Source organism: Nilaparvata lugens, chromosome 1 (genome assembly GCF_014356525.2).
Source record: "Nilaparvata lugens isolate BPH chromosome 1, ASM1435652v1, whole genome shotgun sequence".
Taxonomy (NCBI): Eukaryota; Metazoa; Arthropoda; class Insecta; order Hemiptera; family Delphacidae; genus Nilaparvata; species Nilaparvata lugens.
In genome coordinates, this window is record NC_052504.1 from 6,192,197 (window position 1) to 6,218,926 (window position 26,730).

Sequence of the window (26,730 nt, forward strand, 5' to 3'; positions counted from 1 at the left end):
TTTTATTGAATCTTAAAACCACATATTTATAGAAACTTGAAATTTGGAATATTGAAGAAAAATGGTTGAGATATTTACGGTTTTTATAAAAATGGTTAAGAATAGCATTTCAGATACTTGTAAAATTGTCTTAACAATAGCAACACAACATAAAATACAACAATTAACGCAGAAAAGTCAATCAAAATAGCAAATACATAAACTAAACAATACATAATTATATAGTTGACCTGGAATACAATAATTATTGCATTAGAAGTAAGATATAATGTTTGATATTATCTTACTCAGCAGATAAATCATAATTTACGCCTACACACATAATTATCTCTAGATATATACAATTAGATTGTTAAGCTCGTGGAATAAAATATAAGCCAAAGCTTGAGAGGGTGTGAAGTGTTCAGAGGATCCATTCACGATAGACTTCGGCAGAGAATTCCCGATAAATGTTCAACGGAATTTGAAAATTGTTTGTTTTACTAAATAGATGGGTGGATTTCAAGAGAAGCAAGTGGATTTCGAAAAATAAATTTACATTGCCCAACGCAAAGTTTGTTTTAAAACATTTCTCACACAAAGAACCTCATCTGGTTGAATGGAAAATTCAACAGCAATCAGCCAATCATTTACCCTACGTAGAAGGAGATATATTGAATCTCAGAAAGCTGGACATTCGTAAAAATTATAAAATTCAGTAAGATTGGCACGCATTACTATGCGTCTGAATAATAAGAAAAACTAATTATTATTAAACGAAAATCCAAATTAAATGCTGTAATTCACCCCGAAGACTTCTGCTACTGCAAATAGTGAATTACAGCATTTAATTGGATTTTCATTTAATAATAATAATTAATTTATTAGCATTTGAATAATTGCAATATCTCAGTGATTTCCATCTGCAATACGAAAAACGACTTACAATATTAATCATCTTAGTTCTCAACCATAAATTCGATAAGTTCCAAGTTTTCTCCAGTCAGTTTACTTTTCTATTAGAATTCGAGTCTCTAGTAAGTTCAAGTGGGAGTAGTGCGTTTTTTCAACTGTTTGTAATTTAATAAATTCGGAATTGTGTGATTAATTATTTTTTATATTTTAAATTGTCACAACCTCTCATTTAGTATTGAAACACTTGGAAAGAAAGTGTGGCGACACTTTGGTCCTTTACTAATAAGACAGTTAACAAGTTTTACTTTTAAACTAATTTCGTATTAGAAATTAGTTGAGTATAATGAACAGAACCATCAATTTTAAGAATACTCCAAGATTACCAGTAAAAATAAGTCAATATCAAACAATTTAAGAATTCAAAATACTGTAATTCGAATATCTATCTGGACAATATTAACAATCGTCATGACTTGTGCATGGATATTAAACTATAACTTGTATGTAATAAGACAGTGAACTTCCCACCGATATCAATATTTAACAACCGATCAATTTTTACAATATTTCTTACTGTTCTGGAAAAAAATCACGAATGAATAGATTCAAAAGAGATTTGCCAATAATATATTTTCAATGAAAACTCCAGCATATGAAAATAGTTGAGACTAGGATCGTTTGAATGTTTGCATTTCCAGTGAACAAATTCCTCTTCCAAAATTACAAGATCAATCACCATATTTTCGTTAAACAACATCTATACAAACAACATTTCCATATTTACACGAAACTAATTTGAGAAGTAAGTAATACAATCAACATTTTACATGAAAAAATACATAATTACAATTTTTTTACATTTTTTTTATTATTATAACAGAAAAGTGATGTAGGCAGCAATAATAAATAGCAAGCATTTAATAAAATGAACAAATTGAGTCGGAATAGAATTAATTCTAATTCTGTAATACTTGTTTATAAATAATACAAAAGTAATAAGTTCAATGCTGTTAACAGCTAACATCAAATTGTTGGCTGCAGATAATTTTGATTTCTTTCATACTTGAAGATTATTACAGAAACGTTTAGCTACGTTTTTATAATAAGTACAAGTACAATAAAATATCAATCAAGTACAGAAGTGAATCTTCGGAAAGAGATAATTTAAAAAACTGAGCCTTGCATTTGAATTATTAAGTAGCTCATAAGCTATGAGTTCCGATTCTAAATATCAGATTCTCGACAGTAAATCATCAATTATTCGAAAATTCTCAAGTCAAAAGGATAGTAAGTCACAGTTTAACAATGTATGGACGTAATAGAGTTTCTTGAAAACTATATGTAATAATTAAATGATATATTATCCCCTGTCTGTTTGCCAGATGTTCTGGGATGTACATATTAAATTGAAAAAATAAATAAATAAGATGAATAATTGGGTTGTACCTATTGATTACTGATGGAATATTTAGGTAGTAAATTGCTTTGAAACAGAATAAATTGCCTCAAACAACGTTGAAGGCTTGAAAAAATGGAAAACATCAATCCGGAAAATAACAAAACAACAAGCACTAACAAGTAATAGAGCACAAATTCCAAGTTCCATAATCTATTATTGTTGAGGATTGGACACATCTTTATAAATTCGACAAAATTATAACTTCAAAGTAAAATCAGCGATCTCTAGTGATAGTTTGTAATATTGTAGCTCTTAGATTTTTATGAGGTATTATTCAAAATTGATCAACTTTTTCAAGTAATTTGTACAGCACCAGAATAGATTAATGGACCAATCTTCAACATCCAAACACTCATAAATCTACTTAAGGCCGGGTCAGACGCTCAAATTTATTGTTTCTATTAAATCTATAAAACTTATCATGTTGAATGAAGATAGATAAGGGATTGTGATTTTGATAACAGATTTATGAAGATTCAAAATCTAAATTTGTAATAATTATCTCCATGTATCTCAGTTTTTACAAAATTTCTCATCTCTCTCTCTCTTTTTATACGCGATTTTGTGATACAGGTTGGAAAGAGATGGCAAGTTTGAGCGCCTAGACCGTCCTTCACACAATGAATAAAATATAATAGGAATAGTAGAAAACAAATACTGTTTTGTATAAACATGAATGATCTCAATAGCCTTAGTGCTTCAAACACATTGTTCTTTGCTTCAATTTCAATCAAAAAATGAATAGAAACAGCATAAAATAAACAATAAACACTTTCGAATGAGAAACATGGATGAACTTGTTAGCCTCAGTGCTTTCATACACATTGTTCTTTGCTTTCAATCAATTTGAGATTGAGGGTTTTCAGATTAAATACTGAACGTGATAATAGATATTGCACAAATAAATTCGGGGACATCGTTGCAGAGATTTCAATGAAATTGATTCAATTAGCTATCAATTTCAATAGTAATGACCGTCGATTATGTTGATTATCAATAACTATATAATTAATTATCTGATTATCTTCGATTATATCAATAATAAAAAGATGTTCAATCATCGATAATAATGAGATAGGCTGAACAATAATATTATTTACGGATAGCAAAATAATTGATTATGTTTGATTTTAGTGATAATACTAAGAAAATCAGTTATCAGCTATGTTTGATTAGCACCCGGCCACACAGAGAGCGATCTGCGATCCTAAAGGCATCTATATCTAAAGGTGCGTACTGATTTATGCGCCACAAACACACGCATTTTACTTTTCATCAGCAGTTACTATTCTTATAACATAATATTTATTTGAACAAATTGAGATATAATAAGAATATCAAAAATAATGATATTGGATCAAAATATGAAAGACTCAAATTTCAAACAAATAGTATCAGCTGATGGGAAGCGAAATGCACGTGTTCGTGGCGCTCAAGTCTGTAGGCACCTTAAGATATCAAATAGATACCTTTGTATCACAGATGGCTCTCTGTGTGGCTGGGTCCTATAGATAATAATCAGATAATCAATTACTTTTGATTCCCGATAACCAGAGATAATTATTATGTTGAATTATCAATAACCAATGTACAATTATCGATAACCAGAGAATCTATTGTTCAATATCGTTAACAGATAATCGATGATGGTCAATTATTATCGATAACTAGATAATCGATAATGTACAATACTATTGCTGTGGCTTGGTGCAAAAACTATCAATGTCAATTTTTTTCAAAAATGAGTTTAATAAACTAATACATCACTAATATCGATTATTTTCAGTTCCAGAAGTGCCAATGTTCTATCTCAAAGCAATAAAAAGTTATAACATTTATACTACCAATGTCATGATTTAGTTATTGAGTAGTTATGTTCATGAGTAGTTATTTAGTTAAATCTACCAATGAAGACATATGTTTTTAGATTATCATTCATACTCCGTGCCAGAACTACCATTGTCGACTTCTGCACTTCTAGCACTCGCATTTCCGTATCGAAATGCCGTAGTTCGAAAATACAAGGTGAACTTTCAAGCTGATTTGTGAGAAAGTTGAAATTTTGACATAGGTAGTTCTTGCACCAAGCCACCATCAATTGGATGTCAACAACCAGATAACCGATTGTTCAATTTATCAATAACCAGATAATCGATTGTTCAATTATTATCGATAAACAGATAATCGATGATGTTCAATTATCGATAACCAGATAATCGATAATGTACAATACTATTGATGTCAATAACAAGAGATAATCGACGTTGTGATAATGTGCGCTGCGCTTCCGGCATGTAGGATCGGACATGAGGCCTATTCAATGGCCTTGCTAACAAACTCTATGAACCGTTTGCCGTACTGCTCGGGGTCGCAGGTGGAGATGCCGTCCACGTTGGAGCCGTACTTGACCGTTTTGGCAGCCTTGGCCGCCTGCTTCTTCACGCCGTAGTGAGTCAGCACGTCGATCAGTGCCAGGAAGTAGATCTCCTTTACTGGCGCATCTGCACACAGAAACCCAATTAGAATAGAGTAGAATACATTTATTAGCCCAAAAACAGGATGTCACAATTTGACATATAGACCAGTAAATATAACAATTAAAAAACAAACTCAGTCAATAAAACAAATACAAAGTCACAACATTTACAATGAAAACATGTACGATTGATTTGAAACCACAGTCAATTTGATTTACTGTGTGATAAATCGAATAATATGATTCATCGAAATGTTAGAACGAATATGATTGAATATTGATTAGCAATCAGTCATACAAATACTGTCAATCGAACACAATATAATGGACTCGTTCTGTGTACATAGAATGTGGTAAATTGTCCGATTCACAATTTACCAGGCAAAAAGTTTCGCGTCCCATGAGAAGAATTTTGACAGATTCTGTACCAGAAACCAGTTCCAGTTCCAAGTTCCTGCCCCACAGTCGAAGCGTGGTAAATTGTTACAGCTCCAACTATCCGAGCTCTCATTGGTCGATTGATTTTTGTAGTCTGCTTGCTTCTCTGCGGTTGCGCATGCGCTGATAGCTTGTTTACCAATAGCATAGCTATGGTACATAACCAACAAAATTATGTTTGATAACCATTCGTTAAATGAATGTTTCTCTATAGAAAATTTGAGAGTAATGGGATAAAAGAAATGCACACTTTTCTAAACGGTAGGTTAGTAAAACAGAGTTCCAGTTCCAAGTTCCTGCCCCACAGTCGAAGCGTGATAAATTGTTGCAACGAGGTACAGTTCCAACTATACGAGCTCTCATTGATCGATTGATTTTTGTAGTCTGCTTGCTTCTCTGCGTTTGCGTATGCGCTGATAGCTTGTTTTACCATAGCTATAGAATACATAACCAACAAAATTATGTTTGATAACCATTCGTTAAATAAATTTTTATCTATAGAAAATTTGAGAGTAATGGAATGAAAGAAATGCACACTTTTCTAAACGGTATGTTTGTAAAACAGCCTTTCTTCATTCACGCAGCTAGTGAATGACACATTTTGGTGTAAATCAACTTTATCAAGTGCGCGCCAAAAGCTTGAACCAACGAATTTGAAATGGCGTTCCATGGGAACATTTTGCACTAGTCACGTGATGGAACAATTTACGATTGGAACTGGAACAATTTACTGTAGGGCTACATAGAACGTACACAATGTCACAACATTAACAATAGAAACATGTACGTATATTAATCCTATTTATATAAAAAAAAATATTAATGAATTCGAGATATTGAAATCTTCAACATTCATTTTCATGCCTATAAACTCTTAACTGAGTAGAAGAGTTTATTAGCCGTGTTTAAAGGTGCGAACAGATTTACTCTATGGCTCTGAAACATGGGAATTAACAAACGAGACACTCAAAGAATAAATGCTGTGGAAATGAATATCTTGCGCCGAAAATGTGTTTCAAGGATGGATCGAGTGAGGAATACGGAGATAAGGAACAGAATAGGGGAAACTGGACACAACAGTGGAGCAGATTGAAAAGAAGCGCCTTGTATGGTTAGGACATGCACAGAGGATGAGAGATGAGAGGTGGCCCAAAAGGATACTGAATTGGGATCCACCTGGAAAAAGAAGGAGAAGTAGACCGCCCGAACTGTGGAACAAACAGGTGTATACTTGAATAAAAACAATATAAAAACTTATAGTACCCATTTATTAAAAACTTTAGAGTATTTTAACGACTAGTTTCGACCATAGGTCATTTTAAAGTTACGAATGTTTAATTTCAACATGAAAATGACCTCTATGGTCGAAACTAGTCGTTAAAATATTTTAAAGTTTTTAATAAAAGGGTACTATAAGTTTTTATATTGTTTTTATTTGAATCAAGTAGTCTATATAAGCGAAGTGATTTTAGGTGTATAATTGTATGATGAATAGAAATCTGGTCCAGGGTGACTAGAATGATTGGATAAATATGGCAGATGGGATGCGAGAAACGGCTGGAGGTGTAAAATAAATACACATTAAAGGTAGGCGCACACAGATCGTCATCGGACGGACGGCACGCATCGGACGGATCGGACGATTAGATTCGATTAGACCTATTGGAACGATTAGACCTATACGATAGGTATGCGCAATCCAATTGAAAATTCAAATTCATTTTATTGAGCCAAAAAAGAACATACAGGCCAAAACAATGCATCAAATCTAATCGTCCGATGCGTGCCGTCCGTCCGATGACGATCTGTGTGCGCCTACCTTTACGCGCCACGAACACGCGAATTTCACTTCTCATTAGCTGATTATATCTGTGTTTGTACAGAAACGGTAGGATACAGATATAAGAAGCTTAGCATCAGCTGATTAAAAGTGAAATTGCTCATGTTCGCGACGTTCAAGTCTGTACGCAGCTTATGATTGCACAGTTGTACAAATCTCATCATTATGGTAGTCAATGAACTATATTTTAGAAGTGATTGAATTGATAAACTGAGCTATAATCATTATCATTATAATTATCACTTATAATTCGAACTAATCTTGGTTTATGCTGAATTTACCAGTGACGCTGGTAGTCTCTCATAGGGTACAACCACACTGGAAGCGGAACGCGGCGTGTCGTCAAACTTTGGAACAAGCTGGTTTTTTTGTAGCGTCTACAAGCGGAGCGTCAAAGTGCGAGTGCCCTACTAATGTACATACTAGTGGTCTAATCTTGTACATAATAATGCAAGTATTAAGTACATAAAAATGCAAATATTCTACTACATTTTCCTACCATCTACTACACTAGTATATTTAATGTTTGCCCAAATTCCCCTGTAATGTGTGTTATTTGATTATTCAAAATAGAAAATTCATTTATTGCACTTTGAAATCAAAAATAAGGCTTTTCTAATTCATTTCATTCATATTTCTATGTAGTAAATATTGTAGGGGAAATTTGGTTCATATTTTATTTCATAGTTTATTTATAGGTTGAAAGTTTATTTCTAATGAAAAAAAGGTTACCTTAGTGTTATTACAAGTCTTTCTTCAGCAGATATTGGATTCCTCCAATTAGTGACTTGTTTTTCCAAATCAGGCTTCACTCTTGTCAAAATCTAATCAAAGGTTGAAGTTGACATTCGCATTTACTAGAAAAATCGGGACTTATGCTTTCTTAAAACATTAAACAGATGGTGATATTCACCAAGTTAATTTCATTAACCAACTCTGTCCTAGCAGGCTTAGCTAAAATCCAATACTTCAAGTAATTATTTTCACAAAGACAACGCCATTTTCTATACTCTTGACGTTTGACGCTCAAAAGCTTCCTGTGTGTATCATGAACGCTCTGACCACGCCACGCTCCGCTCTAGAACGCCACGCTACGCTCCGCTCCGCTTTCAGTGAGGTTGTACCCTAACTTCTTACAATCTGCAGGCTAAAGTCTAACAAATAATTCCATTCAGACTAGAAATGCCAACTCACTCTCAGAACTGGGAATAGCGTAGATATCGAGCTCGGGCACAATGCCGCCCTCGTACTGCAGACTGGTCTCCCTGAGCAGCTGGTGGGGCGAGTCGGGTGGTGTGCTGCCCCACGGCAATTTGTCGGCCCCCGCACCGCCGCCTCCCTCGCTGTCTTCGTCCTCGTCCATGTCACCGCCCCCGATGTCGTCCAGGTCGCCCAGGTCGCCGCCTTCCGCCTCCGCCTTCACGCAGTCGTGGATGCCCAGCAGCAGCGAGTAGTCCATCAGGTGCAGCTTCGTCAGGAACTGAAAGTTCAAATCATCGTTATTTCAAATGCAATAAAAACGACCTGGTATTGTCAAAAACCATGATATAGCTTGAGAATCAAAACACCACAACTCACAACTCCATAACAGCTCAGTTTTTGCAATGGATTTTCAAAACAATACTACAGAGTGGGGCAGAGCCGATTGACGAGTTTGGAAGGTTTATAAGTAATGAACCGTTCAACTTGGGAAAATTCTTTAATGGGTTCAATTCAGTTTGAAATATAGTTTTTACCACAGTATATAAAAGAAGACGATAGGTGTCACGCGCATGCTTGTGCTAAATTTCCGGTGTAGCTGACGTCATTTTATATCCAATCATCTGTTTTTAACAATTAAGTTTAATAAATTGCCAATAAGTGTTAAAAACGTCGGTTGGTGGCGATGACGCAGTACTAGCTGGCTGGCCACTGCGCACACATTTCATGACCCCTACCGTTTTCATCTAAATACCGTGGTTTTTACTGTCAATTTTTCGGAAATTATATCAGTTGAAATATAGTTTTTATTGTTAATTTTTCGGAAATTATATGGCGGCCATAAGCAGCAATATACTAATGTAGCGTATTTTTGAAGTTTTAAAACGCATTTTGGCACACTGCGATTGGTAAGGCCTGGATCTCTTCTCTGATTCGCTCCTTTAGTTCTTCCAAGGTGTGTGGGCAATCTTTGAAAACTTTATTTTTGAGGAAACCCCATAGAGAAAGATCGCATATGCTTAAACCGGGTGAGCATGCCAGCCACATCAAGTCCACCCTTAACCTAGCTCCGCAGTGCAGGCTGGTTGCTTGGCTGAATCGGACTAGGCGCTGAGACAGCAAATAATAGCAGCGTTGGTGGGAATGCGAGCGGCCGCAGTAACATCTTCCACCCAGCAATGGTCGGCGTAGTTCCGCCTAGCGGACAGACGAAAGATCAACCCAGTCATTTGATCCCTCCAGCCAGGCTCAGCCAAGCAGCCGAGACAATAGAACAATGGAGTGGCGGTCTTATTCGCGTTCATCAGCAGTTTTCTTTCTCATGATTATTTTGATTTTTGTGTGTCAATAATAACTCCAGTCACCAGTAAAAAGTTTCCAGAAACGTGGTGTACTACCATATTAATGACTCTTCATGATGATTTTTAATTATTTAAAAACATTGTTGACATTCTGAGCCTTTAGGCTAAACTTGGGGTCGCTGAGAACGAATCTGCAATCAGAATTTCTCTATCACGAAAAATAACGAAGAAAATCCAGCTGTTGATCTTCCGGCAACCGTTAACAGTCATCCTGCAATGCGGCCGAAACACTTCCAAGCCAGACACCAATCTCGAATGACAACAACGCCAAGCTGTAAGAAACCATCCTGCACTGCGGCGCTAGGTTTAGTGAGATAAGCCGCCCTCAACACATTCATTGAAATGCGCCTTGTGTGGGCTGTAGCTTCATCCTGCTAAACCATATTTCTCCCCAGTCATGTTCCTCAGCAAGTTCTTACAATTTGGGACGCAGAAACGTTTGTAGCATTGTTAAATAACGCTGGGAGGTGACATTGACGGTGATGTTGCCATTCTCAAAGAACTATGGCCAGCACGCTCAGCCGATTCAAGCATATGCGATTTTTTCTATGAGATTAACTCAAAAATAAAGTTTTCAAAGATCGCCCACACATCTTGAAAGAAGTAGAGGAGCAAATCAGAAGAGCCTTACCAATCGCAGTGTGCCAAAATGCGTTCTAAAACTTCAAAAATACGCTACATTATTATATTGCTGCTTATGGCCGCCATTTAACTGATATAATTTCCGAAAAAATTAACAATAAAAACTATATTTCAAACTGAATCCAAGTTCCGAACTGATATAATACTAATAATTTCCGAAAAAAATTAACAATAAAAACTATAATTCAAACTGAATCTAAGTTGAACGGTTCATTACTTATAACCCTTCCAAACTCGTCAATCGGCTCTGCCCCACTCTGTATAATGATTGTGAATATTATGTAACGACTTCAACATAAGGGATTTGGGAGAAGACAGTTTTGGGCTATGCCTGTTGTCTTCTCCCAATCATATTATAATTATGATCTATAATTGCCAATGAAATAAACATTGAGCCTCGGGGTTCTAAAGTGAAAAAATCAGCTGTCGGAGTATTATGCTACAGCTTATAAAGGTCCGTACAGACTTAAGCGTCACGAACACGCGCATTTCACTATTCTTCAGCAATAACAACAAGTCAGCAATGTGAGTTTGCTTGAATGGTCTTGGATAAAATAGTGCATACAACAAATTTATTTGGTCTATAAAGCAGTCGTGAGAAGTTCAAGACACGCGCTCGCTCGCTTGTATCAAATCAAGTTTTATTCAATGATAACATTTACAAAACAAATTCCGTTACACAAATGATATTACAGACCATTGAATTTCTAGCCACGCAAATTATTTAACAAAAAATGATTTATTTATTTTCTTGTAACACTGTTGTTAATTGGTGAATAAAAATTTTATTTGATTTGAATACAATACTGTTCGCTTAAGTTCGCTAATACCATAGCCACCTCTAATACAAGGCCGCGGCCTACGATATTGCAACGTCGCAGTGTAGGCCTACAATCTAATACATGATTGGTGAATAAAAAAATACCAGCTGATCTATTTCACCAATCATGTATTAGATTAGATTCTAGGCCTACACTGAGACGTTGCAATATCGTAGGCCGCGGCCTTGTATTAAAGGTGGCTATGCTAATACTGTTAGGCCTACACAGGTGTTTTCCTCATATCCATATCCACTATACATGAAATCTACAAATTCATATTTGATTCCAATTCTTACTGTACTAATTTTATTTAGTAGGTTGTCTATTATTTTGTTTCAATTTATTTTTTGCTTTTTCTTTCAGCAGTGAAGTGATTGAGTTTATTGAGAAACACTTATTTTCTTGAACTTTTATTATTCAATATTGATCTCTCATATTTATTACAATTTCTTGCTTCATTTTTTTATTATCTCTGCATATTTTGTGTTGTATTGTTTGCTAACGACGTGGTTAAGTGGTAGAGTGGACATTATTGTCCAAACTTCGCCACGTCAAAAAATGAACACGTAATTCTATTCTTAAGAAAATTCTTGTCTGTAAACAAGAGTGATATACATTCACATTTGTATCTAAAGCAACATCCAACTCGTGCTTTAAAGGCCTTCATAATAAAATTACTATTATATAGACTGTAGTATAAATGATAGAATATGCTATCTGTCAAGATTGTTGATTACATACGCCAACGTCAGCAGTAAGCGTATCGAGCAGTTTGTCCTTGGCATCGTCTCCAATGTATATTTTGTCCCTTCCTTGACAAAGTCGTTGTCTTTGAAAGTAGGCAGGTTCTTCTCTTTCTCCCTGTCCGAGGCCTCTCTATCTACAGTCGAGCCTTTCAAGTCGAATTTCCTGAGACAGAAAATCGATTAGAAAATAGGTGAAAATATAAAACAATTAGCAGAAAAAATTATATAAATTTGAAAATTTTATAAATGCTTTCCTAGCCAAAAATTTGTTGGATCTTCAGGGTGAATAGTGTTATTATTTCAAGTTGAATGTTCTAATTTTTTTTCCTACAGTTACCTTGAAAAGTGGCCATTGCTGCACTGATTACAGAACGCAAAGAATCACTATTCCGCTCTAGTGCGGGAAAATTTTTTCCGCACTCCAGATTTGCAACATGGCAATGCAAAATAGTTAGTAGGTTATATGGAGCACCAGTGCAGCAAAATCAAAATTAGTTGGTAACTGTGACTGTGGTGCACGTTATAAGAATCTTGAAGTGGTGGACAACAGTGGATGACAGCAGTGACAGCCACCAAATCAGTGACAGCCGCCCCTTCATTCATTTACTACTACATTATTCTATTTTATTTATTAACAATCAAATTACACAGATATACATTTGATGCATTTCAGGGAATTTTACCCATAATTATTACCCACTTTTCATATTCAATGGTAACTGTAGGAAAAACTTAATGTGAAATACGTGCGCAAAGTTCCTCTGCTGCACTCAAGAAACCATTCCGCCCTCGCCTACGGCTCGGGCGTAAACGTTTCTTTCGGTGCAGCAAACTGTCACCTTGCGCAATAGTTGCACAAATAACTATTAAACTTAGGACCAGTTTCCGAGCTCGGGATTTAGCTAAGTTATAAACTTTAGATGGGCCGTCAACTGGAACCGATTTCGTCCGAACTAGCATCCGAACACGTCCGAACAATCCTCCAACAAAAAAAGCTATACATGCTCGTCCATTGCAACAGGTTCATACGTCCGTGCACGGCCGTCTCCGGACGATCAAGTTTTCGATCCGAATTGAATGGGATTTTCCGGCTCTATCCGGCCGAAGTCGAGCTGAGACAACATCATCTTAACCTCAAAATTGTTTCACAGTCTTGTCTGTTGTTGTTTTTGAACTTGTTCTGTTTTATAAAGTTGTAACTACGGACAATGAAAAGTTGATAAGTTTGGTTCAAGAGCATGTTCCATTGTGTGATACGCGAGACATGAGACATCGTCGTGATGTTCAAAGGAATATGTAGATTACTGAACAAATAGGATCTGAAGGTAAGATTATTGTAATGAATAACTAATTTAGTGGATATTTGTTTATTCAATTTTCAAAATCTCAATATAATCATTGTTTATGAAAAATTTTGGTAGCTATGATAGTAGTTAATTCAATATTTATTCGATATTCAATAGTTCAACTACTGAACTAGACTGCATAAACGGTTTCAATGGACGACCATATTTGGCCGAATTAACGGCCGGCAGATTCGACCGATCCAACGGCCGAACGGATCGGTTGAATACGGTTCGAGTGGACGGTTACCCTTAAACAGAAAATTGGCTTTCCGAAACGGGCTAGTTGTAGTTTCATTTAAAACTATATTTAAGCGTACATGATAATCTTTATTTTCCCATTTCTATAATTGGAAACGTGTTTCCTTGACAAAATAAAACAATCCTGAATAAGTCAAATTAGCTGAAACTTTACACTATTTTCTCTCTATTTTATTTTGGGTTCAATTTTCTAGTTTTTCGAAAATTAATTTAAACGTGAACTACGACTACGCACCGTTTCAGAAAGCCAATTTTCTGACTCCAGCTGTTTAAAGTCTAGAACTTACCTAAATCCCGAGCTCGGAAACCAGCCCTAAATAACACTCTTGTTGTCAGTACACATTACAGTGTACTGTACTTTTTTGTAATGTTTTATTGTTTAGTGTAATGTTTCCATTTTTGGAAAAATGGAACTGAAGATGGGAAAATTCAATGCAAAATTCTGAAGGTACCTTATTTATTTCAGGAAAGTCAGTGTATTTTCAACTTTTATTAAAAAATAGTTTTCCAATACCATTCATATATTTAGTTTCTTGAGTTTTGGATACAATCAGTACACTTCTAAAATGAGAGTCGTGGCTTCAAAAGACAGCATCTTATTGGCCGATTTATTTGGCACAGCCATAAAACTGCTATCTTATGAAGCTCTGTTGCAAAACACAAGTGCATCAATGTCTAAATGATGCCAAAAAAGGTTTGACTTTTTATCCGTATAAGGATAATGTTCTAGTTTTGCAATTAAATGACATCTCATTAGAAGATAAGCCAACTCCGATTCAGCAAAATTGATATGAAAATACAAACAATATATATAATCATAGATAGATATATAGCTACATGTATATATAGATAGATATATATGTTTACAATGAATTTAATAGGCCTACATTACAGCTTGAAAGGTGCGATATGTTTATCATAGTTTATATTGTTATTGTTTCACTCTTTTGTTATTAAAAAAACGACTATAAGTCAAATTTCTTCAATAAATAAATTTATTTACTTTTCCCGGTTGCACAAAAGCCGGTAAAATTTTAATCGTGATTAATTTCACGAGAGCCAATCAGAAGAGGCTTTTTCGACAAAAATGCTTCTCTGATTGGTCCTCGTGGAATTAATCTCGATTAAAATTTAACCAAATTTTGTGCAACCGGTACTTACTGTGACAAGTAACTGTGACTGGTTGTCAACCAGGAAGATGGCGGACATGCCGAAAGATCTCGTTGTCACAGTGAGTGGATAAATTATTTTTTTGGAGAAATGACTGCTAGTCATGCTATTTAATAACAAAAAGTGATTTAATAGTAGGCAGTTTGTGATGGAAAACAACATTGAAGAATGTTATTGGGTGGCTCGTTGGAGTAAGTGATAACGCGTCGGTCTTATAATAATCAAGAGAACCCGAGTTCGAATCTCGACCGGGGCAAAAGTTTTTGACCATAAGATAAGGCTACCCCGTCTTTCGGAGGAGACGATAAGCCGTCAGTCCCGATTACCTAAAAAGTAGCCGTTACCTCTCATCATCATCCCACTCACTCATTACCCACGCACAAGCCTAAGAGCTCATGTAGGCATCACCCTCAGTATTCATACTACAATAAATTTAATTATTGATTAGATTCATTTGTCACCATAAGGGACCATCTTCATTTCGTGATTATATATATATATATATATATATATATATATATATATATATATATATATATATATAACAGAAGACACTTTAAAGTTTGTAATATAAATTAAAACAGGAGACACGATATAAATAGATTGAAAACACTTGAAAACTTACATTGGAAATGGAAATTTTCGGAGACTGTGTCTCCTTTCTCAACCAATTGAGACACAGTCTCCGAAAATTTTCCCCATTTCTAATGTAAGTTTTTAAGTGTTTTCAATCTATTATATCGTGTCTCCTGTTATATATATATATATATATATATATTATATATATATATATATATATATATATTGTTTGTATTCTCATATCAATTTTTGCTAGATCAAAGTTGGCGTATCTTCTAAGATAATTATTATCTTATAATAAAATATAATAAAAAATATAATAATTTAATATTTTCTACACAAAAAATAACTGGATTAGATGCCACATATCGGTTAAACAAATATATATTAATGACATAAAGTAATGGAGAAATGACAATACTCACTTATGTGTTTCAAGTGATTACTAAATACATTCCTCATGACCACCATATAGTGTTCTACTCCATCTACAGTCAGTCGATACATTCCTAAGTATTGCGGCAATAGTGTTTTGCCGTGCCTTTCCACTATGTACTGAAAAAAACGCAAGCATCATAGAATAAGACAATGTCTTCAGTCAGCTCAGCCAGAGAAATATGATTGATATAGAATGTAAAAGTACACAATTCAGTTAAACTTACAAAATCCTGACAAAACCTTCAATACTTAAGGGAGCGTTAACCAATATTTTGGCACAAAATACACCAACAACATTCAAGTTGAAATATTAAAGACTAGCAGATGATAATAATAATATTCGTAAGGCTTTCATTGGTGGGAAGTTCCACCTCGCCTGAACAGAAAATTTGAGCCGTCAATGGGCCTTACAACTGTCATACTTCAGCCGGGACTGACAGTTTAACGTGCCCATCCGATAACACTAGACTAGCAGGTAACCCGTGTGACAAACTAAAAGCTTCACCTATTGAAAAAATTTGAAATAGGCCTATAACCAATGTCTGCAAATTTAGAATCTATGAGCAAAATTTCAAGTTAATCAGTCCAGTAGTTCAGACGAGATGATGCGTCGTCATTCATGAATGTCCTATCTTGAACATGTATAAGCCAATTCTTTCCTTTATTATATTATTGATAACATGGGTGTAATTAGTTTTGGAATAGTCTTCTAATATGTAAGAATTGTTTGATCAAAACATGTTTTATTTATAGAATGATAAGGGCCGATCACACAAAGAGCGATCTGCGATCAGACCTATTTCAATTTCAATTTCATTTATTGCCAATTAGAATATTCAAAACATATTACAAAATCTTTATAATATGACATATCATTAAAAATATAAATAAATAAGCATAATTACTCATACATATACTTGAATAAAATTAAAATAAAATATAAAATCTAGGCATCACCAGCAAAAAGAAAATCTTTGGAAATCTTTTTATTAGATCATTAGATCGCTCTCTGTGTGGTCGGGCCCTTAGTGTATTACGCTATAGAGATAATGTAGGTGGACCTACTAATAGATTTCTCTATAGAACTAGAAAGATAGGGCACGTCGTGCCAGATTTGACAATTTCAAGCCAATCCACGTAGTTCTTTTACTTCAAGCTCTGTGGCGTTTGAAGACTCGCAGTTTAAACACATGTACTTTCAAGCGCGAGTCCAAGAAGTTCCACAGAATCGCCAAAAGATAGCACAGTTGCCACAATGCTAGTGGTGGTTCAAAATTCTAGCATCACTTCTCAACTTGGCGACAAAAGTTCTACAAGATGCGCCAGAAAAACTTACTGATTTGAAGAAAAAAAAATCCCGCACGATGAATTAGTCGTGTAGAGGGGCAGGAAGGGGCGCATCTAGAAAGGGACGTTCCCAAGTTTATCCTCCCTCAAGTAAGTAGCCTTCATGCTCTGGTCTAGAGAGCAGCGGGCCTTCGCAGGTGAGAGCTTCTTTTCTAATGGTCGATCACTTGTTGTTGCTACGCAACGTGCCTTCCGCGCTCGATTTGAAATTCCTCCTCAGACTCGTTCCTGGTCGTAATTCGATTATGTCGTGGATTAACTCATTTCGGGAGTGTGGTAGTGTCGCTAAACCCAGAAATGGACTTCAACGAACCATCAGAACTCCAGAAAAAATCGAAAGAGTGAGGCAGTTGTGCATTCTCCTGGTGTTCAGCTCGCAAACACGCAGCTGCTATGGCAATTTCTAACTCCACTGTTCGACGAATTTTCCATGAAGACCTTCAATTTCATTCCATCAAATTGGCTGTTGTTCAAGAATTGACTGAACGCGATTTTGTTGCCCTCCAAAATGCATGTGATATGCTGATTGAAAACCTGCCTGAAGACGCGGTCATTTTTTCAGTACGAGGCTCATTGCCACATGAGTTTCCTCAATACGATTTTTTTGGGATTTGAAATCCCTCGTTTATGTCGATCGACCGCGAACCATAGCACACTTCAAGAACAACATTCGCGACGCCATTGCCAATATTTATTTATTTATTTATTTGTTGATATAATTACAAATCATATGAATATGATCGGGATAGAACAACAGGCATAGCCCAAAACTATTCTGCTCCCAAATTTTGATAGATAATAAAATGTCCGAAAAAATAGGTTATGTTTGTTACTGAGGAAAGTTAAAGTTCAAAGTTCTGTCCAAAAATATATATGAGCTAGAAATTTTGAATTTAGAATGATTAAAATACCAAGTTATAGTCAAATATTGCACTTAATATCACCGCACTTTGAATAAATTAAGTTATTTCAGAAAATTTTGAAGTCAAAAATATACACACAACTTTCCACTAGGCACAGCTGTAACTATACCGATTGATATACTGCAACCATAGCCACCTCTAATACAAGGCCGCGGCCTACGATATTGCAACGTCGAACGATTGCAAAAAGATCAGCAGGTATTTTTTAAATGTTTTTCACCAATCATGTATTAGATTCTAGGCCTACACTGCGACGTTGCAATATCGTAGGCCGCGGCCTTGTATTAGAGGTGGCTATGCTGCAACGCGTGGATACAAATTGACTCCAGTGTATATGCGCAAATTGATCTGATGTCATTTTCAAGACTGCATAAAAAATTGGGATATTGTATTCTCATATAATGAAAGATTAAAACAATAACTTTAGTACTTTTGTTTTTATTGACCTTTCATCAAATAAGTAAGTTTCTCTGGTGCACCTTGCACTTCTCTATTCCTAATGTATGATCACATTGGATGCGTATATGTGCAAGTGCACGCTTAGTTATGCATGACCAAGCGTGCAAATGTCAAACAAAATGTGGGAAGAGCAATAGGAACACTCACACTGAACGCGTGCACTTGCTGGTTGCGATCAGTGTTAGCAGCTACATGCAAGTCACAACGTGTTTCAATGGCATTTTCCAGATTTTGTTTTTCGGTTCATGCATGATCTGCCGTGCACTTTCACATAAATAAGTGATCACACCCTTATTCTATTATTAAAAATTAACAGGTAAAATAAACAAATAATAGAGAATAGACAAATATAAGACTACTTACAGGGTGATACTGTTTGAGAAACGAGTGCATTCTTTCCACTTCTTCGCTGGTTAAAGTCTTGACAATGAATAACCGATCATATGATTGGTAGAAGTTGGCACCAGACTTGCCCGGGGAATCCACCAGAACCGGTTGAGACCTGTTAAAACAAGAAAACCACTTGTTTCACATCAACTATTGCAAAACACAATGAAATAATACTGAAAATGTCCAATTGCTACTAGTTAACACGCTTATCAAATATAGACACAACTTTTAATAACTGAAATTAGTTCAGAAATTAAAACCTAAAATTCAATAGTATGTTAGAGAATATTCCAAAACCCAAATGGAATCCAGTATTTCATTTACATTTCTAATCAAAATCTATAATCTTCTAGAAAAAGCTTCTGAAGGTTCATTCATCATATGTTACAAAATATTCTAAGCTCAGTGGAAACTAGCGTTTCATATTTCTAATCAAAATGACTATTTCTAGAGAAAGGCTTGATTCTAATTTCATCTAAATTAGGGTAATTGAGAAACGTTAAATCTATGATGGCTGATGTCACTATTGTCTATTGAAAGCGCTATTGTCAATACCTACTAATGATATGAGTGGTTGATACTACTGTTCTATTTTAAATAAGTATAAATTGAGTTGTAATTTCTAGTAGTAGAGGTGTAAGACTGATTTCTAGTAGAATTTCTTTCATTATTTAAAAAAAAAATTACGAATGCATTTCAACGCATAAATTGAGATGAAGTGACATCAGTGAATATGTTGTGCTATAGTGGAATTTTCATGATCTTCCAATGTTTCGGAATTGGGGTCCAATAATAGATATTTCGTGTTGAGAAACTTTATGCCATTATACGTAAATGTAGACACAATGAAGATGGAGGAATAACTGAACGATAATAATATTCTTTTGTTTTATAATTTTATTTAAATTTATTTGAATGATTGATGTTTGAAATTTGATGTAGAACCCAGGTTTGTACGGCTGATATATCTCTCATTAAACAATGTGGGTAGATTTTTAGATATATTTTCTTTTTTAAATGTTCAAATACTGTATAAGCAACACATTTTGAATTGAATTATCAATAGTTATCATCATTGATTTTTGAACTATCTTAAAATGAATTAAAGCTTCTTGATAATAACAAAAAATGTTAAGACTTCATTATTCGCTTTTAGATAGTGAAAAAATCATTAATTAGCATCTTTAGATCATGCAAAACTTCTGAAGTATAATACAAAGCGATTCAATTCAAAAATCAAACGGGAATATATCATATCAGTTCATTATTCGAAAATCAAACACAAAACATATCAGGGAAAATTTTCAAATTTGTCTTGATATTTACAAATTAAAAATCACACTTCTTGAAAATCTCTCAGTATCTGGCATCAGACATGAACTTTTTTAAAGGTTTCAAATACAAACACTTCTGAATTGGATGTCGGAGTTACATTCTAAAGACGGTTGTGTACAGCTTACACGGTTATAGGTACCAAGATTAGTTTCAAGTCATTTAATAGTTTAAGATAATATGAATCGGTCATTTTTGTAAAATAATTTTTCAATTTTATTAAGCCAAAACACTTTACAACTGGCCATGTCAACAGGTATTGAAAAATACAGAAAACTTTGGAAATCGTTTCAACGCGATTTTATCATACAAAACAATGTGGGGTTATACTGAATGTATCAAAATGGTGAAGAATAATGGTTAATAAATTTATGCTTTCAAAAAAGCTAGCCTACCTACTTTTGATACTCATTTAAGCGAATGTCTCAATCATTTTTTTCTCCAAGTGGAAGTAAAACCCCTTTGTACAGAGGTAAAAAAGACAGCCTTGTTGAAAAAAAACAGTCTGAATTCATTGATGATTCACTGATTATTGAATTTATACATCTGAGTCCTATAATCAAACATGAGTTTCAGGAGAAATCTACGTGTCATACCTCTTGTCATATCTGAATCTAAACAATGTTCATTTCAAAAATAATAGTTCTCAACTGGTTCTCCAACCAAAATAATGAAATAGTTCCTATATGCCCCAGAAATAAGTGATACATTACACAGTATACAGGGTCTTCGATTATACCGATATATTCACCTACGACTACAGCGGTTTTATTTGGTTTATTTGTATCATAGTCTATTTTCAATTTTGCTCTACAAATTTGTTTTAATTTAGAAACTCTTTTAGGGGGACGTAACGGAGGACAATTGAAATTTAAAGTTGAACGCAACATTTTGTGTTTTTGAAATTGTATGTAACCCTAGTTTTATGTTACTCCAGGTTTTAAACTATCAGTGGAAGAGTTCTGAGAATGGTTTCATTCATGTTTAGCGTATTTTACATACAGATTGACTGATTAACGAAATCAAGTACTACCTTTTCAAATTGCAACGGTCTAGATATCTACGAATACACTTTTATGAAAAAACTTGAGTACATCAGGATCAAAATTTATAACCAATGAAAAATATTTGAAAATAAAGATCAATAGCAAAATAATTACAATTCTATACATAACTATCAGATACGGTACTGAAGTTGAATGTATTACTTTTATGTTATTTTCAATTAAACAAGTTCAATTCTCTCTGTGTGGAAATGAGATTTCAAGCTCTAATGAAAAACTGGTTCTAGAACTACAAGATGGGTGCAATAACTATTATTGTGAGGTGATTTTTTTAATCTAAGCTCAATTTTGTTTACTTCAATCCAATCATTACATTGTAGCAAAGCAAGATATATGTTACTATAGAGAATATAAATGAGCTACGAAGCTAATGTTTTTTAAAAAATTGAAAATGTTCAAGGAAATCTGAATGGCAACCTCAAGCGTTAATATTGTACTAATAAACAAAAAACTCTGTTTTACAATGAATTTATGGAGTTAAGAAGCTAATGTATTTTTAAAAATTGTAAATGTTCAAGGAAGTATGAATGAAAACTTCAAGCGTTAATATTGTAACTGGCTACAGATGGAAATAAATTGGAAGCTGCATTTGTTCAAATGCTAATTATGAATATTTATTAAACGAAATCCCAATTAAATTCACCCGAAGATTTCTGCTACTGCAAATATCGACAACAGGGTAAACAGCTAGATTGAAATTCGATGAGCGCTACTATACAAAAATGATTTGTCAGCCCGAGAATGACAAATAGTTTTTGTATAATAGCGCTTATCGAATTTCCTTTAGATGTTACCCTGTTGTCAATATTTGCAGTAGCAGAAGTCTACGGGGTGATTTACAGCATTTATTGGGATTTTCGTTTCATAATTAATATTAACTGATATTCACAATGATTTATGCTGTGTTGGACAGTAAATAGTACCGTGAAAAAGTCTCAGTTCCAGTGTTTACTCACTGGATGAATGAGAATGTGCTAATACTCCCATGTAATAGGAGTTAACCAATATAGTTTACCAGTAAGGGGACGCTTATAGTATAAATTGCCAGAATTCAAATGTATGAAAACTGTCATTAGTGTCAGTGGCACAGCAGAGGCAGCAGAGCAAGGTTTGAAAATACATTTTATTCGGACAAAATACCAATATAAAATTGCCTTGGAAGGCAACTCAGTTCCCGAAATACTCTGTAAAATGTAAGTTTTTCCATCTATCTGTGTCTGGTTTCTTATCATTATAAAACTCTAAAGTGTCTATTATGTGCTTAAATAAAATAGCTGATATTTTATAAACATATAATAGAAAAAGTCAATCTCAGTGGTGCAATCCACCATATCTACAAACAAATCAAATCTATGTAACTGATAAGAACGAAAGTAATAGAGTATTTAATTATATAAATTGAATAAAATAAATGAATTAATGTAAAGTAATACAATGAAGTAACTAGAGGACATGAATCTAAGACTACAGCCAAGATATGAGAACCTAGCATTGGCTACACTGTACATTTCTAAAGCTAATCGTCTAAAATTTGATTTAAAATAATAGCCTAATTGAAGGTTTTGCAAATTGGATTTTGAAAAGACTCAAAAAAGCACCCTTAAACAACCTATCAAACTGTGATACTGTACTCTTGTCTGGAATCTGGACATAAATCTAAGAACTACTGCCAATATATGAGAGCCTAGCATTGGCTAACTGTACATTTCTAAAGCTAATCGTCTGTAATTTGATTTGAGATAATAGCCTAATTGAAGGTTTTGCAAATTGTATTTTAAAAATACTCAAAAAAGCATCCTTAAACAATCTATCAAACTGTGATACTGTACTCTTGTCTGGAATCTAGACATAAATCTAAGAACTACTGCCAATATGAGAGCCTAGCATTGGCTAACTGTACATTTCTAAAGCTAATCGTCTGTAATTGATTTGAGATAATAGCCTAATTGAAGGTTATGCAAATTGTATTTAGAAATACTCAAAAAAGCATCCTTAAACAATCTATCTAACTGTGATACTGTAACTCTTCGATTTGAAATGATAATTGAAGGTTTTCAAAAAAAAATGAAAAAATATTTAGTTGATAAAGCTTTTTATAGTGTACAAGAATTCCTTTCAAACCTAAACTAGGTTGAATACTTAGTTGTTAGAATTATTATGTAATAACTTGACTGTCTTATACTCCATGACTGGAGTTTTTAGGACGTAATCTAAAAAAAAAAAAAAACTCTTCTGAAAGTTGTGTAATTCTGAATGATTAAAAAAAGTCAATGCGACTGAGTCATTGTCAATATTGTAGAACCGTTCCATAATTGAATAAAAACACACATACGTGACCGGTGTGGTACACGAAACCATGGTCGTGTACCGAATAAAACTGTGTAGAATTTGACAAAATATGTGTGTTTTTATTAAATGAAAGTCAATGCATTAAATATGTTCTCGGGTAAAATACCGATATAAAATTGCCTTGGAAGGCAATTCAGTTCCCGAAATACTCTGTAAAATGTAAGTTTTTTTCATCTATCGGTGTCTGGTTTCTTATCATTATAAAACTCTAAAGTGTCTATTATGTGCTTAAAATAAAATAGCTGATATTTTATAAACATAATAATAGAAAAAGTCAATCTCAGTGGTGCAATCCACCATATCTACAAAACAAATCAAATCTATGTAACTGATAAGAACGAAAGTAATAGAGTATTTAAATTTATATAAATTGAATAAATAAATGAATTAATGTAAAGTAATACAATGAAGTAACTAGAGGACATGAATCTAAGACTACAGCCAAGATATGAGAACCTAGCATTGGCTACACTGTACATTTCTAAAGCTAATCGTCTAAAATTTGATTTAAAATAATAGCCTAATTGAAGGTTTTGCAAATTGGATTTTGAAAAGACTCAAAAAAGCACCCTTAAACAACCTATCAAACTGTGATACTGTACTCTTGTCTGGAATCTGGACATAAATCTAAGAACTACTGCCAAGATATGAGAGCCTAGCATTGGCTAAACTGTACATTTCTAAAGCTAATCGTCTAAAATTTGATTTAAAATAATAACCTAATTGAAGGTTTTGCAAATTGTATTTTAAAAATACTCAAAAAAGCATCCTTAAACAATCTATCAAACTGTAATACTGTAACTCTTCGATTTGAAATGATAATTGAAGGTTTTGCAAATTGTATTTTAAAAATACTCAAAAAAGCATCCTTAAACAATCTATCAAACTGTGATACTGTAACTCGTGTCTGGAATATAAAGTGAGATTCACTTGAAATGCTGTCAGCATTGATAGAACGGGAAGAATTGATGTTACTCCATAAGGAATGATGACAATTTGAAGTGAAGTGATAATAGATAGATTTTCTAAATGACAGCAGTCTAGGCGGTAGCGTAACTCAATATTATAAAGAGAGTCTCTAAATTGTGAAACACCAAAATGTTTTTCAAAAATTTGGATTATGGGAGAACTAGAAGGGAATCACGAATTTTCCACGGACAATTTTTGTTTTGTTTGTAAAATACTTTGGTACAAAGGTCAACCACTTCGGAAACACTTTGTAAAGGTGATAATAATAGTTAGATCTAGGAAAAGGGCATTGTATTTTTTGTGTTTGATTTTAATCTCACAAAATCTCACAATTTTATAGATTCTTCACAGTTTGGATATCTAATTGTTTGTGATTGATTTAATTCATTTTAAAGTTTGGTTTTTTCACATTGTTTTTGATTGATTTGATTCATTTTAGAAGTATTTTGTAATTTGAAATTTGTGTTTTTTTGTTTGTTTTGAATTGTAGATTGAAGTGTAACTAAAAAATAAGAAAGTAACAAATATAACCTAGCGATACATTTGGACTTTCGTATATATAAGATGTTTTGTGTGTCATTCATACTATATTAATGAATAAATAAATTAATTAATGAATTGGACCAGTTTTGGGCTTAAGCTTGTGATACTTTCCCAAGAGTTTTATAATTCTGATTGAATGAATAAATAAATTGTAGAGTAGATTTGCTTTTAGGGATTGTTATACTTGAATGTGTGAGAATTGAAATCAACCGTAACAATATTATAACAAGGAGCAATAATCAAACTTCCCTAAAAAATCGTTTTCCATGAAAGTCTAAGCAACAGCACAATTTTGAATTTGAGGATTCTTTTCTAGTTGAGTTTTACGAAAAAACATTGAAATTGACGGTTATTTTATTGATCAATTCTTATTTTATACATTTTCTAACTCTGAATTTACACCTTGTTTTGCATTTAATTATTATTCACGCTAAAATGTTGTGTACTGCTTGATTTTTTTCATAATTCCTCTAATAACTGTTTGTAAGGCTTGAATCTCTACCTTGCAAATGTAATTATATAGCTAAATTCTCAGAGTAGGTAGCTTCAAGCAGTTGCTTATGCAGTACCTTCAAACACATTTCTTACGTTCTATAAAATTTATTAGAAGTATTATTAAATTATGTTTTAGAGGATAATTTTATGTATTGAAGTGTTTCATTTTCTCATTAATGGTCCTACTTTTTCGGACATGTTAATCATTATCAAAATTTGGGAATGGAAAAGTTTTGGGCCAAGCCTGTTCTTCCTTTTCAATCATATTTATATGATTTGTGATTGTATCCACGAATAAATAAATAAATATTACACATTGTTCTTAGAACAATTCAAGTAATAAGTTTGTATGTTAGTCAGTTTGATGAATGAATTTCAAATCGAAAGAGTGAAAAAATGTATAATAATTTTATTATTAGCATAGCGCTGATTATTTATGTAACTAATCTAGATTAGCGCAACTCATTAATAAAAAATAGAGAATATAATACTGTATCAAATTAATAATTAAAACAGAGAAATATCTAGTATTTGAAATAATTATTTTCATTACTATTTCATTTATTACGTTTTTGTCAATATAATACAATCTTATATCAATAGTTGGGTTCATTGTTTTATGTATTGGGTTTATTGTTATTAGAAAATGAATTTTCTAAAGTCATTATTATTGGAAGTGAAAGTGCAAATTTTTAGTGAGAAAACATGAAGAACCCAATATATATAACCTATAAACTTGAGTGTTGATAGGAAATGACATTGGGTAATACGGCGAGGCAAAACATCCAAAAGGATCTCTCTGCCGATAAAAGCCATAAGAATAAATAAATAAATAATTATTATTGCTGGTCGTAAGAATCTGAACTGATTGAAAAGCCGTAGATATCGTTTATATATTTAAATGAATTATCAGCAATCTACAAGGGTCATTATTATTGCTGGTCGTAAGAAGCTGAACTAATTGAAAAGCCGTAGATATCATTTCTATATTTCATTTTTATGATCAAGTCTACAGTTTCAAAGCGATCTATTTCACTATTGGTCCCCCACTAAAGCATATTGATAAGTCAATAATGATTACAATTCATGATTTTTAAAGTGAGTTTCAATCACAACTCCCAGCATTGGCTGAGTGGAAAGCATTGATTTAATATTAAAGAAATGCTGGAAGTTCAAAGTGAATATGAAATG

General features: G+C 33.6%; 1 protein-coding gene across 1 annotated transcript in view; it reads right to left on the reverse strand.

The window, feature by feature from the left end:
• Positions 1 to 4,666: 4,666 nt before the first annotated feature.
• Positions 4,667 to 26,730, reverse strand: part of LOC111044613 (phosphatidylinositol 5-phosphate 4-kinase type-2 alpha) — a 43,698-nt gene continuing 21,634 nt past the window's right edge. The window contains 7 exon segments of the mRNA XM_039428896.1: positions 4,667 to 4,854; positions 8,302 to 8,587; positions 11,873 to 11,937; positions 11,940 to 12,040; positions 15,656 to 15,665; positions 15,668 to 15,785; positions 18,761 to 18,899. Coding sequence (XP_039284830.1) covers positions 4,667 to 4,854; positions 8,302 to 8,587; positions 11,873 to 11,937; positions 11,940 to 12,040; positions 15,656 to 15,665; positions 15,668 to 15,785; positions 18,761 to 18,899 — 907 coding nt within the window.